This window comes from Artibeus jamaicensis, unplaced genomic scaffold, assembly GCF_021234435.1.
Source record: "Artibeus jamaicensis isolate MK-2021 breed Jamaican fruit bat unplaced genomic scaffold, CSHL_Jam_final contig_3126, whole genome shotgun sequence".
NCBI lineage: Eukaryota > Metazoa > Chordata > Mammalia > Chiroptera > Phyllostomidae > Artibeus > Artibeus jamaicensis.
The window spans coordinates 18,360,644-18,375,858 of NW_026521723.1; the positions used below are offsets into that span (position 1 = coordinate 18,360,644).

General features: G+C 36.9%; 1 protein-coding gene across 3 annotated transcripts in view; it reads left to right on the top strand.

Moving 5' to 3' along the window:
• STXBP5L (syntaxin binding protein 5L) overlaps positions 1-15,215 on the top strand; it is a 348,094-nt gene that overhangs the window by 311,410 nt on the left and 21,469 nt on the right. For all 3 annotated transcript variants that reach the window (XM_053663152.1, XM_053663154.1, XM_053663153.1), the window contains 2 exons: positions 7,289-7,459; positions 9,767-10,006. In XM_053663152.1, coding sequence (XP_053519127.1) covers positions 7,289-7,459; positions 9,767-10,006 — 411 coding nt within the window. The remainder of the gene's footprint in view (positions 1-7,288; positions 7,460-9,766; positions 10,007-15,215) is intronic.

Here is a 15,215-nt window from a genome sequence, read left to right on the forward strand (position 1 = left end):
TTTTTTTGAATTCTTGTTTCTTCATATTTTTCTGTTTGGCCATCTTTTTCCTTCTTCTGGTCCACTCCCTTGATTTGATTCCCAGTTTCCTTTCCATCACTATTGGTTTCCTGTGCATTTCCATTAATTTCAATTAGTTTAGCCTTCATATGTTCCTCTAATTCGTGACTAAAATCAACCAGTTCTGTGAGCATCCTGATCACCAGTGTTTTGAACTGTACATCTGAAAGTTTGACTATTTCTTGGTCGCTTAGAGTTATCGGCTCTGGGGTTCTGAGTTGTTCTTGAGCCATGTTTTGGTCTGTTCGCACCTGTTACAAATGAGGAGAGGAGCCTTAGGTGTTCACCAGGGCAGGACCACCCAGGTCACTGGTTTGTGATGCTGTATGTGGGGGCGGGGTCAGAGGGGGCAATAGCAGTCCCCTGTGCTACTTCCCGCTGTTGGGACCTGCAAGGTCTGTCTCACTGCTCACTCCTTCCCTGGTTTATCTGCATGCGAATGTGTGACCGAGGTCAGCCTGCCGCCTTGTGCCCTCACTGAGTCCACCCATTGCTACCCCATTTCTGGGATCCACCAACGGCCACCCGCACCTGGGTCGGGGGATCTTTTCTGCCCGAACCCACTATGCTGCTGGCTCTGCCCCTCTTACAGGTCTGGCTGAATGGTTCGTTGTTGTTGGACTTCTGTAGTTCAATTTTCTGCGTTTTGGCTGCATTTTTTGTTACTAAAACTTTGTCATCTTTAAACTTGGTTGTGCGAGAAGGTACAGTACTTCCATCTATGCCTCCATCTTGGCAGAAGTCCCATTTTTAATTTCTTGATGTATCTTCACACTACTTTCCATAGTAGCTGAACCTGTCTGCATTCCCACCAACAGTGCAAAAAGGTTCTCCTTTCTCTACATCCTCACCTAATTGTTGATTTATTGTTGATGGCCATTCTGACAGGTGTGAGTTGGTATCTCATTGTGGTTTTTATTTGCATTTCTCTGATGATTAGTGAAATTGAGCATCTTTTCATATGTCTATTGGTCATCTGTATGTCCCCTTTGAAGAAGTGTCCATTCAGGTCCTTTGCCCATTTTTTAATTGGGTTGTATTTTTAATGTTGAATTTTATAAGTACTTTATAAATTTTGGATATTAACCCCCTATCAGATGTACCCATGAATATGTCCTCTCATTCTGTGGGTTTTCTTTATTTTGTTGATGTTTTCCTTTGATGTGCAGAACCTTTTTAGTTTGATGAAGTCCTATTTGTTTATTTGTTGTAAGCAAAAGCATTTATTTTATATCCCAATACAGTCTCATTTGATTAAGGTGGGGGATATTTTGTAATTATTCTGGCCTCATGAGATGTACAAATTCAGAATGTCACTTTAATAAATCACCTGTTCTCAATTGAGATCTACCAGTGATGTTTAATCACTTGAAATGGAAATTTTGGAAATGGCAAGAACTATATTCCTTAATATAATAAATAAAAAATTTTCAAGACCTTGGAGTATTCACAGCTTTATCCCATGGTATTAGTACACTATATACCTATAAAAATATAGCAAGATAGAGCACTTATGTTTAGATTCTGAGAATACTCTATTTTTAAAATTACATTTGATTTATTGTGCTATTACAGTTATCCCTGTTTTCCCCCTTTGCCCCCCTCCACTCAGCACTCCCCACTCCCTCAGGCAATCTCCTGACCCTTGTTCATGTCCATGGGTTATGCATGTAAGTTCTTTGGCTACTCCCTTTCCTATACTGTACATCCCCACAGCTATTATGTAACTACCTACTTGTACTTCTTAAGCCCCTCACCTCTCACCCATTCTCCCACACCCATAGTCCTATCTCTTTATCTTTAACTTTTGGCATTAAATTATGATGTGTTTTGGGGTGGGCCTCTTTGCATCTATCTTGTTTGGGACTCTCTGTGCTTCCTGGGCTTGCATGTCTCTTTCCTTCATCAAATTAGGGAAGTTTTCTTTCATTATTTTTTTAGATAGATTTCCAATTTCTTGCTCTTTCTCTTCTGTTTCTGGTACTTCAATGAGGCAAATGTTGTATTGCTTAAAGTTGTACCACAGGCTGCTTATACTATCTTTTTGGTTTTTTTGGATCCTCTTTGCTTCTTGTTGTTCTGATTGATTGTTTTTTGCTTCTTTATGTCCCAAATCACTGATTTGATTCTCAGTTTTATCTACTCTACTGTTGTTCCCTATTTTTTCTTTTGTTGTCCTTGCCTGGGGAGATATAGCTGATAAAAAAACTTTCATGAGCAATATCCATGGTTTTGCTGCCTGTTTTCTTCTACTATTTTTATGGTTTCAGATCTAACATTTAAGTCTGTGATCCATTTTCAATTTAATCTTGTGTGTGGTATAAGAGGTGGTCTAGTTTCATCTTTCTGCATATATCTGTCCAATTTTCCCAACACCATTTATTGAATAAACTATCATTAGCCTATTAAATGAGCTTGCTTACTCTGTTGAATATTAATTGACTATAAAGGGGCCGGTTTATTTCAGGGCACTCTCTTTTATTTCACTGAGCTATGTGCCTGTTTCTATGCCAGTACCAAGCTGTTTTGATTACTACGGCCTTGAAGTATAGTTTGATATTAGATAGCATGATTCCTCCAACTTTGTTCTTTCTCAGGATTGCTATTGCTGTGTGGGGCCTTTTGTAGTTCCATATAACTTTTTGAAATATTTGGTCTACTTCTGTGAAATATGTCACTGGAATCTTGATAGGAATTGCACTGAATCTATAGATTCCTTTGGATAATATAGACATTTTAATGATGTTAATTTTTTCTATCCATGAGCATAGTATGTGTTTCACTTGTGTCTTCTTCAGTTTCTTATAATTTTCTGTGTACAAATCTTTCACGTCCTTGGTTAGGTTTATTTTCAGGTATTTTATTCTTTTTGGAGCAATTTTGAATGGGGTTGTTATCCCAATATCCCTTTCTGTTAGTTCATTATTTGCATATAAACTGTATCTGTTTTCTGAATATTAATTTTGTATCCTGCTACTTTGTTGAATTTATTTATCTGTTCTACTAGTTTCTGGTGGAATCCTTAGTGTTCTCTATGTACAGTATCACATCATCTGCAAATAAAGACAGTTTTACTTCTTTCTTTCCACTTTGGATGCCTTTCATTTCTTCTTCTTTTCTGATTTCTGTGACTAGAATTTCCAGTACTAAATCAAATAAGAGAGGTGGTAGCTGACATCCCTGTCATATTCTTGATCTTAAGGGGAATGCTTGTAGTTTTTGCCTATTGAGTATGATCCTGGCAGTGGGTTTGTCATATATGCCTTTATTATGTTTAGGCATATTCTTTCTATTCCCACTTTGCTGAGAGTTTGATCATAAATGGGTGCTGGATTTTATCAAAAGCTTTTTCTGTATCTATTGACCATGTCATTTTTATCCTCCTTTTAGTTTTTGTGATTACCAGAATAAATCCCATTTGATCATAGGGCACAATCTTTTACATGCACCTCCTGTATTAAGTTTGTTAATATATTGTTGAGGATTTTAGTGTCTATGTTCACCAGGGATATTGGCCTATAATTTTCTTTTCTTGCAGTATTTTCATCTGGCTTTGGAATTAGGATGAAACTGGCCTCATAAAATGAGTTTGGGAGGCTTCTTTCCTCTTGAATTCTACTAAATAGTTTAAGGAGAGGTGTTAGATATTCTTAGAATAATCGATGAATTCACCTGTGAAGCCATCTGGTTCAGGGCATTTGTTTGTTGGGAGTTTTTATTTTTTATTTTTATTGCTTCACTTTTAATGGGTGTAATCTGACTACTCAGATTTCTTAATTATTCCTAATTTATTTTTAGAAGATTTGATATTTAGGAATTTATCCATTTTCTCCAGGCTGTCTATCTTTTGGTATATGATTGTTCATAATATTTACTTGCAATCCTTTGTTTTTTTTGGTGTCAGTTGTTATTTCTTTTCATTCATATCTGATTTTAATTATATGGGCCCTTTCTCTTTTTTTCTTGATCAGTTTGATTAATGGTTTGTCAATCTTCTTTATCTTTTCAAAAAACAACTCTTGAGTTCATTAATCTTTTGTATCATTTTTTAGACTTTATTTCATTTATTTCTGCTCTGAAGTTTATTATTTCCTTCCTTCTACTCACTTTGGGCTTTGTTTGTTTTTCTTTTTAAAGTTCCTTTAAGTGTGTAGTTAGATTGTTTGAGATTTTTCTTGTTTTTTTGAGACAGGCCTGTTAGGCTATGAATATCTCCCTTAGGATTGCTTTTTCAGAGTCCCATAGATTTTGGATTGTTGTATCCTCATTTTCATTTGTTTCAAGGTATCTTTTGATTTCTTCCTTGATCTTGTTGTTAACCCATTCATTATTTAATAACATGTTACTTAGCTTCCATGTCTTTTCATGTTTTTCAGTGTTCTTGTGATTGACTTCTAGTTTCATAGCATCATGGTTAAAGAAGATGCTTGATATGATTTTAAGCTTCTTAAATTTATTGAGATTTGTTTTGTGTCCTACCAGGTGGTCTATCCTAGGAAACATTCCATGTGCACTTGAAAAGTATGTATATTGTGCTGCTTTGGGCTGAAATGCTCTGGAGATATCAATTATATCCATTTGATCTAGAGTGTTATTGAAGATCGCTGTCTCCTTGTTGATTCTGCCTGAAAGATCTATCCACTGAAGTCAATAGGGTATTAAAATCCCCAACTATGACTACAATTCTGTTGATCTCTCCCTTTATATCCATCAAGATTTCCTTCACATATTTAGGTGCTCCTATGTGGGGTGTGTGAATGTTTACGAGGGTATAGCCTCTTGTTGGACTCTTCCCTTTATCAGGATGTAGTGTACTTCTTTGTCCCTTACGACAGCCTTGGTTTTAAATTCTATTTTGTTGGATATAAATACTGCTACCATTGCTTTTTTTCTCTTCTATTTACATGAAATATCTTTTTCCAACCCTTTACTTTTAGCTTGTGTGTATCTTTTGATCTGAGATGGGACTCTTGGAGGCAGCATTTATAGGGGCCTTGCTTTTTTATCCATTCAGCTACCCTATATTTTTAGGTCAGAGTATTTACCTATTTATATTTAAGATGATTATTGATAGACATATATGTAGTGCCATTTTATTGTTAGACTGTTTTCCTCTTTTTTTTTCTTTCTCTTTTTTTCCCTTGTTCTTCTTAAAGCAAGCCCTTTAACATTTGTTTCAGTACTGATTTAGAGTTAACAAACTCCTTTAGAAGTTTTTCTTGTCTGGGAAGCTCCTTATCTCTCCTTCAATTTTAAGTGATAGCTTTGCTGGGTAAAGTAGCTTTAATTGTAGGTCCTTGCTTTTCATCACCTTGAATATTTCACACCATTCCCTTCTGGCCTGAAATGTTTCTGTTGAGAAATCAGATAACAATCTAATTGGTGCTTTCTTGTATGTAACTACCTGTTTTTCTCTTGTGGCTTTTAGGATTCTCTCCTTCTTTTTAAGCTTTGTCATTTAATTATGATGTGTCACAGTATAGGCCTCTTTGGTCCAATTTGTTTGGGACTCTGAGTTTCCTGGTCTTCTATATCTTTTCCCTTCACCAGATTAGGGAAGATTTCCATCATTATTTCTTAAAATAGGTCCTCAATCTTTTGCTAACTCTCTTCTCTTTCTGGTATTCCCATGATGTGGATGTTGTTACTTTTTTTTTAGATGAATTTTTTTTTTTATTTGTCTTAAGATCTCCTCATTTTTTTAAATTTTTTTTTTCTTCATTGCTCTGACTGGGTGTTTTGTTTTTTTTTTTACCTTGTCTTCCGAAACACTGATTCAGTCCTCTGCTTCATCTAACCTGCTGTTTATTCCTTCTAGTGTATTATTTATCTCAGATATTGCATTCTTTATTTCTGACTAGTCTTTTTTTATGGCCTCTATATCTTTTTTCATGCTGTTGAATATCCTTACAATCCTTATTTTAAACTCTCTGATAAATCGCTTGCCTCCATTTCATCTTGTTCTTCTAGAGAATTCTCTTGTTCTTTCATTTGGGGGTCTGTTTCTTTGTCTTCCCTTTTTGGCTGCTTCTTTGTATTTTTTACCTTGGAAGTTAAACTCTTTAGTCGTCAAGCTGTAATTAGCAGTCCAGCTTAAGCACCACAGGGTAGGCCAGAGTAATTCCTATAGGTAGGGCTATTGCTTCCCCTCAGGCTGATGCCACTTCAAGAGGAGTGCTGTGCCAAAGAAAAGATGGCTCCCACAGTATGAGGAGTGATTCAGCATAGGGATCCTGGTAGCTGATCCTTCCGTTATTTCCCTAGAGCACCCAGCCCCAGACTCTCCTCAAATGTCTCTAGTCCATGCTGCTCTCCCTCTGCCTGAGCCCAGGGTAAATGGCTGCAAATGAAATTTTGTGTTGGTCCATAAGAGGCTCTCTGCATCTCTAGTCATCTCTCCTTTGCAGATAAAAACCCTGCTGCTTTTCACAGCTGGATGTTATCTGGGTTTCTCTCTGGCTCTGGTACTGTTGGTGGGGAGCAAAGTTTGTGGTTTAGACCCCACACTTCTTAGGGAGAACCCCCACACCACTAAGTATCCTTCCAGAACTTCACCTGTGGTGAAGTGCTACCTGTGGGAGTCCAGCCTGCCCTCTCATGCCTCCTCTGCACTCCCTACCAGTCACATTGTGGTGAAATGGTTTCTTCTGTCTGTCCATGGTTATAAGGCTTCTTTCCAGCTAGGTTCAGTTGTTTGTTCAGGATGATTTCTGTACAATTTAGTTGTAATTCCAGATTGGTCCTTAGAAAAGGTTAGTGTAGCTTCCACTTATTCTTCCACCATCTTGGATTGACCTTGAGTGAATATTCTCAAGTACCATTCTCAACTGCACACAGTGAGATGCTTCCATCCTGTAATTTAATCTACAAGCACTTGAACTCCTTCCAAAACTTACATAAATAGGTGTTTTATTTAAATTAATCAAAAGAAAATTTATTACTATAACAAATTTGTATTGCCATTAAATGGTAGAATACATAATAAGGATATAGAATATTAAATTATGTTAATGAGTCAAATTTTTAAAATAATTTTATATTTAATACCTGAGATTTTTGGCTAACTACTGAAATTGTGACTAAATTTTAAGATAGTAAGGACTTAGCCATGTTTATATATTATGAACATAAAGAATTGTCACTTTTTCATTTATTAATCTATGCACTTGGATTTTTTTATATTAAGGTTTAATTATGATACTTATGCTGCCTTCTTTTCTTGGTACAGATCATGTAAATGGACACTGCACAAGTCCAACTTCTCATAGTTGCAGCTCTGGAAAGCGTCTTTCTAGTGCTGATGTTTCAAAAGTAAATCGCTGGGGGCCTGGGAGACCACCATTTCGAAAAGCACAGTCTGCTGCTTGCATGGAGATTTCTTTACCAATTACAACAGAAGGTAGGTTAAACATACACATTTTTTAGGATAATAATTAAAATTTGGCATACCATGGTAATGGGAGCTGAAGGACAAGGGAGGTCATATATAAAAGATATAAGAAACTAGTCAACTCTAGCACAATGAGTTACTGAGAGCCTGGCCAGGCTGTGGCCATGACTGCAAATCCATTCACACTCTCCCTCCTTCTTCACTTCTAATAACCAGATGATTCTGCTTATTGGTAGGATCCCTGTACAAAAGCAGACCTATGACTTAATCTGTGCTCTACATTCCCACCAATAATTCAGAGTTTCTTTCCATCTCAATGGTAAGCCTCTTAGTGTCTCTATCTATAAATAGATGTTCAATGTCTGGCAACCTTAATTTCTCAACTGTCAAGTGCATGTGACCCAAAAAAAGGCAGAATATTGGCCCTGGTTGATATGGCTTAGTGGATTGAGCATCAGCCTGAAAACCAAGAAGTCACCAGTTTGATTCCCAATCAGGTGGCTAGGTCCCTAGTTGGGGGCATGCAAGAGGCAGCTGATCAATGTTTCTCTCCCTCTCTTTCTCCCTTCCTTTGCCTCTCTCCAAAAATAAATAAATAAAATCTTTTTTAAAAGGCAAGAAATTGAATTCTAAATCTTACAGTCTCATTTATATGTTTGAAAAAAGGATTATTTGCTTACTTATGGAATGATTGTGGGGGCAGGGATTAAAGTATAAGAGACAGAAGACCAGAAATTTTCAGAGAGGAAAAATAAAGGAAGAAATCTTGTAACTTTGCTGCTACTGTCTTGCTGATAAAGAACTTTGCAGACAGAGGTAGGAAAAACTAATCTTAGAACTGTTTGCTGTGCTATAAAATAATTCCCCATGTATCACCCCATTTTTCAAAATATTTGATAGTAATGATCTATATTATATTACTCTTCAAAGTTTTTAAATAAATTTTTAGGTTTTATTGTTTATTTATTATTATGCCATACTAAATCTTGTCCAGGGATAATGGAGACAATGTTTTCTCTTTATCACTGGTGCCTTGAGTAGCAACCTTGAATGTTGATGAACCATGAATGAAAAAATTAGGGGAACATATTAGCTAGGAATGTTATAACAGAATCAAAATATAAAGGTCATAAAAGAAGCAACACTCAATTGCTGGATTGAAAGTTAAGAATTTAGAGTTTTAGATATTTCTGCCTCTAATTTGTGCTACATTCTGGAAAAATTACTTAACTCTATGTCTCTCTCTCCAAATCTACAAAATATATAGATTATATCCAAGTTTATTCTCTTTTCTAAATTCTATTGCAGACAATTATGTCTGTAACTTGCTGAGGGATAGGAGGAGGAAATTAGAAATACTATATTTTGTTTTCTAGAAAAAGGGTAGTCTGAGGAATTTATATTTAGTCTTTTTTAATTAAAATGCATCACATTTATACCTATTAAGAGAGAAAGGAGAGTGAAGGCAGTAGAAAGAATATGAGAAACATGTACTTGGAGTTTTTCGGAACAATACAACCTTCCTAATACCATGTAACTGAGGTGCTCAGTTTATGCTTGCCCAAGGGAATATAATGTGTAAGTGTTGCTGAGCAGGAGAACCAGAAACCATCCCATTTCCTTTAAGTGATCTGAAGGCCTCTCAGGAAGATCACCACTGTCAAAGGGATGGCATTGTCTACAGCTTTGTCTTTGGCCCTATACACTTAGGACTGAATTTGGACTCAAGGTAGGCAGCTTGAAACTAGTTCAGGAAGATAACATTTGCTCTTTGGCCTTGGTAAACAGTTCAATTTTTACAACTGTAATTACTCTAGTTGTAGCAAAACAAAAAAATGCATTAGGGGAATGTATTTGTCATAGAACATTTGTGACTTAAGGTTAGTAGCCACAATGTTGTCAGTAAGTAGAAATTGCCAAGAAATCATTAGGAATACTGTACCTCCAACAGTTGAAAGATAGAGGGAAACATAATTAAAATGATAGCAGAAATTCTTATAACTTTGACTATCTAGACTAATTATTTTTCCAGATTAGAGAATTTCAACTTGTAAAGTAATGTGGAGAGAAAAATATGGTGAACTGGAGGGTCAAGTTTTAGCCCCAGGCCTGCTTATGTTTTGGGTCAACACTTCTGGACTTTAATTTCTTCATTTTCAAAATACTTGGTGAACTAGATAAGCTGCCTTCCAGATCAGTGAACAAAGACTCATGATTCTATTTGTCCCTCATAATTTTGGTTTTCTTGTATCAAGTCTCACTTTACTTTTTCTGGAAACACACTAACATTCATCTTTGTTTTTCAAATTTCCATAGAAAGCCGAGAAAATTCCTATAATCGTTCTAGAAGCTCTAGTATCTCCAGTATTGACAAAGATTCTAAAGAAGCGATTACAGCACTATACTTCATGGAGTCCTTTGCTCGGAAAAATGACTCTACCATCTCCCCTTGTTTGTTTGTCGGAACTAGCCTGGGAATGGTGTTGATCATCTCCCTGAACCTACCTTCAGCAGATGAACAAAGATTCACAGAGCCAGTCATGGTATTGCCAAGTGGTAAGAGTTTTTATTTATTCATTCATTGCTTTTTCAAAATTTAAAGTATGGTAAAACATGAATTTGTACTGATCTGGAATAAAGATTGTAAGTATTCTGTGTAATAGAGAATTTCATAAATCATATACTGTTTCAACATTGTCATGTTGCAACTTTCCTCTAGGATAAAATAGCACAGCCATTTCTAGGGTAGTAAACTATGGAGCTGCCAGCCTACACAATGCCTTGGAAAATAAGTTCCTGAAAAGCACTGAAAAAAACCTAAAGCAAAAGTTAAAAAATTATTTTTTAAACTCTCATCTTTTATTTTTTTTAATTAGAAAGGTCACTTTTATTTTTTTAGAACTTTATTTATTTACTTATTTTTATACTTCTTTTTATTTACCTTTTTTAAATTGTTGTTCAAGTACAGTTGTCTCCATTTTCCTCCCACCACTGCCTCCCACCCAAGCCATCCCCACTCCCCACCCTTGATCTTACCCACTTTGGTTTTGTACATGTGTTTTATATACATGTTCCTGAAAACCGTTCCCTCTTTTGCCCCCATTATCCCCTCCCACCTCCCCTCTGATAACTGTCAGTTTGTTCTTTATTTCAGTGTCTCTGGTTATATTTTGCTTGCTTTTTTGTTTTGTTGATTAGGCATGGATGGATATGGAGAGCATTATACTAAGTGAAATAAGCCAGGCAAAACAGCACATGAGAAAATATCTTTTATTACATGTAGCAGAAGAGCACCAAACCTAAATTGGGGAGCTGCTTATGTGTTCATGATATTCCAAAAAAACCACCCAGTGGACTGGCTGATGTGGACATGCCATTTATTACTCACATAACACGGGAGTGCACCAGAGGCAGCTGGTCGTTGTGATAGAGGTGGCACTTCCTCTAGTCTGAGGTTCATTCTAAGGGGGTCCCAGACAAAGGAATCTCATGTCCTATGCATGACTCTAAAGTTCATTGACTCAGTGTGTAAAAGGTCAAGAAGCAGTCACAAGACAAGAAGCCATTCCTAAAACGAGATAAAGAGGGAGTTGCAACCCACTCCCAAAACAATACACATTCCTCTGGCCAGTGGCCATCTGACCAGCTCTCCATCATGGGAGGCAGAAGGGCAATGTACACTGACCCTACACTACATATCTAATTTTTAAGGAAATATGCACAGTTCTCTTAGTCCTCAGCCTACTTTTTAGTGAAATTAAGAATTGGTTTTTTGAAAAGATAACCAATTGACAAACCTTTAGCTAGACTTAGAAAAAATGAGAGAAGACTCAAATAAAATCAGAAATGAAAGATGAGACATTGCTGGATAACCTAGAAGAAATGAATAAATTCCTAGAAACATACAACCTACTAAAACTGAATCATGAAGAAATAGAAGCTCTGAACAGACCTATAACTAATAAAGAGATTGAATCAGTAATCAAAAACCCCTTAACCAAAAAAAAAAAAAAAAAACCCACTTCTTTAAGGAATCATTTCACATAAATTTATCTTGGTTATCTTGAGAACAAATTTTAATCAGTGATATGGAAATTTGAAATGCACTAAGTCATTGGATTTTAAAGTGGGAAAAGCTAGGCATTATCCATTCTGATATCGATCACTGTAGTCTGAATCCGAGTCACTTGGAGGGTTTGTTACAGCACAAATTGTTGGGTGCCACCCTTGGACTTTCTGAATCAGTAGTTCTGGGCTGGGATCTGAGGATTTGCATTTTTAATGAGCTCCCAGGTGATACTGACCAAAATAGTGCAACTTCACAGGCTAGGGTGAAAAAACCCACCGTTCTTACCTCTTGTATAGGGAAGAACCCAGTCATTCCTCCTTGTGTGTCTCTCCTATGTGTCACACTATTACCTTTCATTTTCACACTGCTTCACTGGCAACACTACTTAATACCAGAGCTGTGGAAGGTTTTGTTTTGTTTTGTTTTGTTTTGCCACAAGAAATTCTGTGCAACAAGAGATTCTCTGCAACACTCTGGGTGCCCTACGATTTAACTCAGTTCTGATACTGGAGATGGCATCAGATCCCACAGGTTAAGGACTCAATCCCACAAGACTGTCCCTTGAACCTCCTCCAGAGACCAATTGCAAATCAAGGTTATTACTACCTGTGCTTCAGCTGTAAATGTGAGGCCATAACTCCCCTCCTTGGGTTCAATTAATTTGCTACAGTGGCTCACAGAACTCAAAAAACCTATTTACTTACTTTATCCAGTTTATTGTGAAAGGATCTAGGTAAACATCCAGATTGAAGAGATGCAGAGGATAAAGTATTTGGGAAGGACACAGAGTTCTCATGCTCTCTTCCCGCACTTTCGCCTTTTCACCAACCAGGAAGTTCTCCCAAACCCCTCCTTCGGGATTTTATGTAGGCTTCATTACAGGAATAATTAATTAAATCTTTGACCACTGATGATTGAACTCAATCTCTGGTCCCTCTTCTTTAGCCATCCCTTTAATCATGTGGTTGGTTCCCCTGGCAATTAGACCCCATCCTAATGTGAGGGCCAAAGATCACCTCTTTAACATAACAAAAGACAATGGTGTTGCTGTCATCTGGAAATTCCAAGAGTTTTAAGAGCTCTGTGCCAGAATAGGTGATAAAGACGAAACAAAGAGTAAATCACAATGTTGCATATGCATATTCAGCTTAATCAAGATAAATTTAATTCTGCCTACTTTATTTCTATACCTTTGTAGCTGAATATGGTTGGAGAAAATATATAACCATGCTAACAGTCTCATTTTGAAATAAATCATCAATAACCTTAAGTGGGCTCCTGTGTTGCTAAAGTCATACTTTAGTGATCTTGTTCTCTCTCCCACCCTCTTGAACATCCATTGCAATTTTCTCCACTCTCCTCAACTCTCCAGTACCTCCTCTGCTGTTTTCAATCTCAGCTAATAATGAAGTGTTCTCTTTCACTGAGAAAACTGAAAGAGTCAGATAAGAATTTCAACAGCTGCCACCACCACATCTGCCAGCCTGCCTATATCTCCATGGTCTCTACATTCTTTCCTGCTATTATGACTAAACTGTGTAGGCTCCTAAGTGGGTCATCTTCTACTTGTGTACACAAGATTCTGCCCCCTTCACCTACTCAAGAAAGTCAATCCGGCAATTTTTTTCTTTTTATAATTATATTATTATATTTATATTATTATACATAGTTGTATAATATAATTATAATAAGTATTTCTATTAGATCAGCATACAAACATGCTGTTACTTCCCCCATTAAAAGAGAAACACCCTCTCTTAAATCTATTCACCAATAATCCCCCATTTTTATCTTTAATCACTGCTTTATCTTCAATGCAAAATTCCTTGCAATGCTTTTTATAACCACTATTTGCGATGTTATTCTCTCATTGTGTCTTGAGTCCATTGTGATCAAATTTTCTGCCATACCAATCAACAAAAATCTCTAGGTTATCACTAACCATATTGCTAAATCCAGTGGTCAATTCTCAGGCAATACCTTGGCATCTCAATAACATAATACAAAATTAAGCATTGTCCCTACCTTTAAACACTTCGCTTGGATTCCAGAACACTTTATTTACCTAGTTTTCTTCCTGTATTTCTAGCCATTCTATCTTAGTCCTCTTTGCTGTTTCCTCCTCAGTTCACTACCTTAAAATATTAGATTGCCCAAAGACAATCTTTGAACCTTTTCTACTTTTTCTTTTTGTTGTCAAACTTGTTTGTTCCTATTATAGATATCTGAGCTTTTTAGGAATACTTGTTTATTTTTTATATTTTTATTTATTTATTTTTAGACAGAAAGGAGGGGAAAGAGAGAGGGAGAAAAACATCAATGTGTGGTTGCCTCTTGTGCACCCCCTACTAGGGACCTTGCCCACAACCCAGGCATGTGCCCTGACTGGGAATTGAACCAGCAACCCTTTGATTCCCAGGCTGGCACTCAATCCACTGAGCCACACCAACCAAGGCTCTGTTTTTTATTTATATTTAAACTCTAGATTACAGGTGGCAAACACAAGGCCTCAGGCCGAATCTGGCCCCCCACCTTGTTTTATCCAGCCTGGCATCTTTTTTCTACCCAGTAGCAGCTCCAAGCTACTTGCCCCTAGTTAAGGAGTAGTTACATTTACACAGTCCTAAAATTACATTTGGCCCTTTGAAGGTATCCATAAGGCTAATGTGGCCCCTGGAGAAAATGAGTTTGACACCCCTGTCCTAGATGAAATCAGCCAGCCTCATGATTTTCAATGCCATTTATAATCTGATGGGTCATATATTTCCATTTATAGGTGGACTTATACCCAAATTTCTGACATAAATATCCAGTTAGTTGACATCCAATGGATACTTAATAAGCATCTGAAGCTCAATATATCCAAGATTGACTTTCTGATATACTTTTCTTTCTCCTATAGTCTTTCCCACAGTATTTATTTATGGCAATTCCATCATTCTGATTTCTCAAGTCAAAAACAGAATCACCCTTGATCACTATGTTTCTTTCCCACTCTAAATCCAAGTTATTAGCAAATTCTGTTGGTTTGACCTTTATAATCTACTCAGATTCTAATCATTTCCCACTACCTTTTACCAAACTTGTTGGAGCAAGCCTCTCTCTGTTTCTCACCTGGATTATTGTGCTTACCTCTTAACTGCTCCTCCCTTCTTCCAACCTCAACTCCCCATAGGATATGCCCAGCAGGAAGAGTGATCCCATTAAATGAAAATTAGGTTATATCACTCTACTCTCAAAGTCCTGCCATCTCAAACTCAGTAAAAGTCTGTCTTTACTGTGTCCTACACAAACCTACGTGACCTGGCTCCATATTATCTCTCTGTCCTTATTTCCTATGAGTCTGCCCTTCACTGCTGTAGAAAGTCAAGATCTTTAAAATGTTTTAGATTGTACTTTACTTGCAAGACAAAGTTAGGTGGCCATTTTCATTGCTGCTGATAGAAAACATGAGACTCCTATGTCAGAGATGAAGGATAATCACAGTAACCAGAATATGAGCATCTTGTCCTGGTTTCCTGTGCTGCCTAATTCCCACAGTATGGTGCCTTCTCTTCTGTATTAGTCCACTCAGGCTCCTGTAACACAATACCAGAGACTAGGTGCTTAAACAACAGAAATTTAGTGTATTTTCTCACACTCACAGAGACTAGAAGTCCCAAATCAATGTGCCAACACTGTTGGTAACTGGGGAGA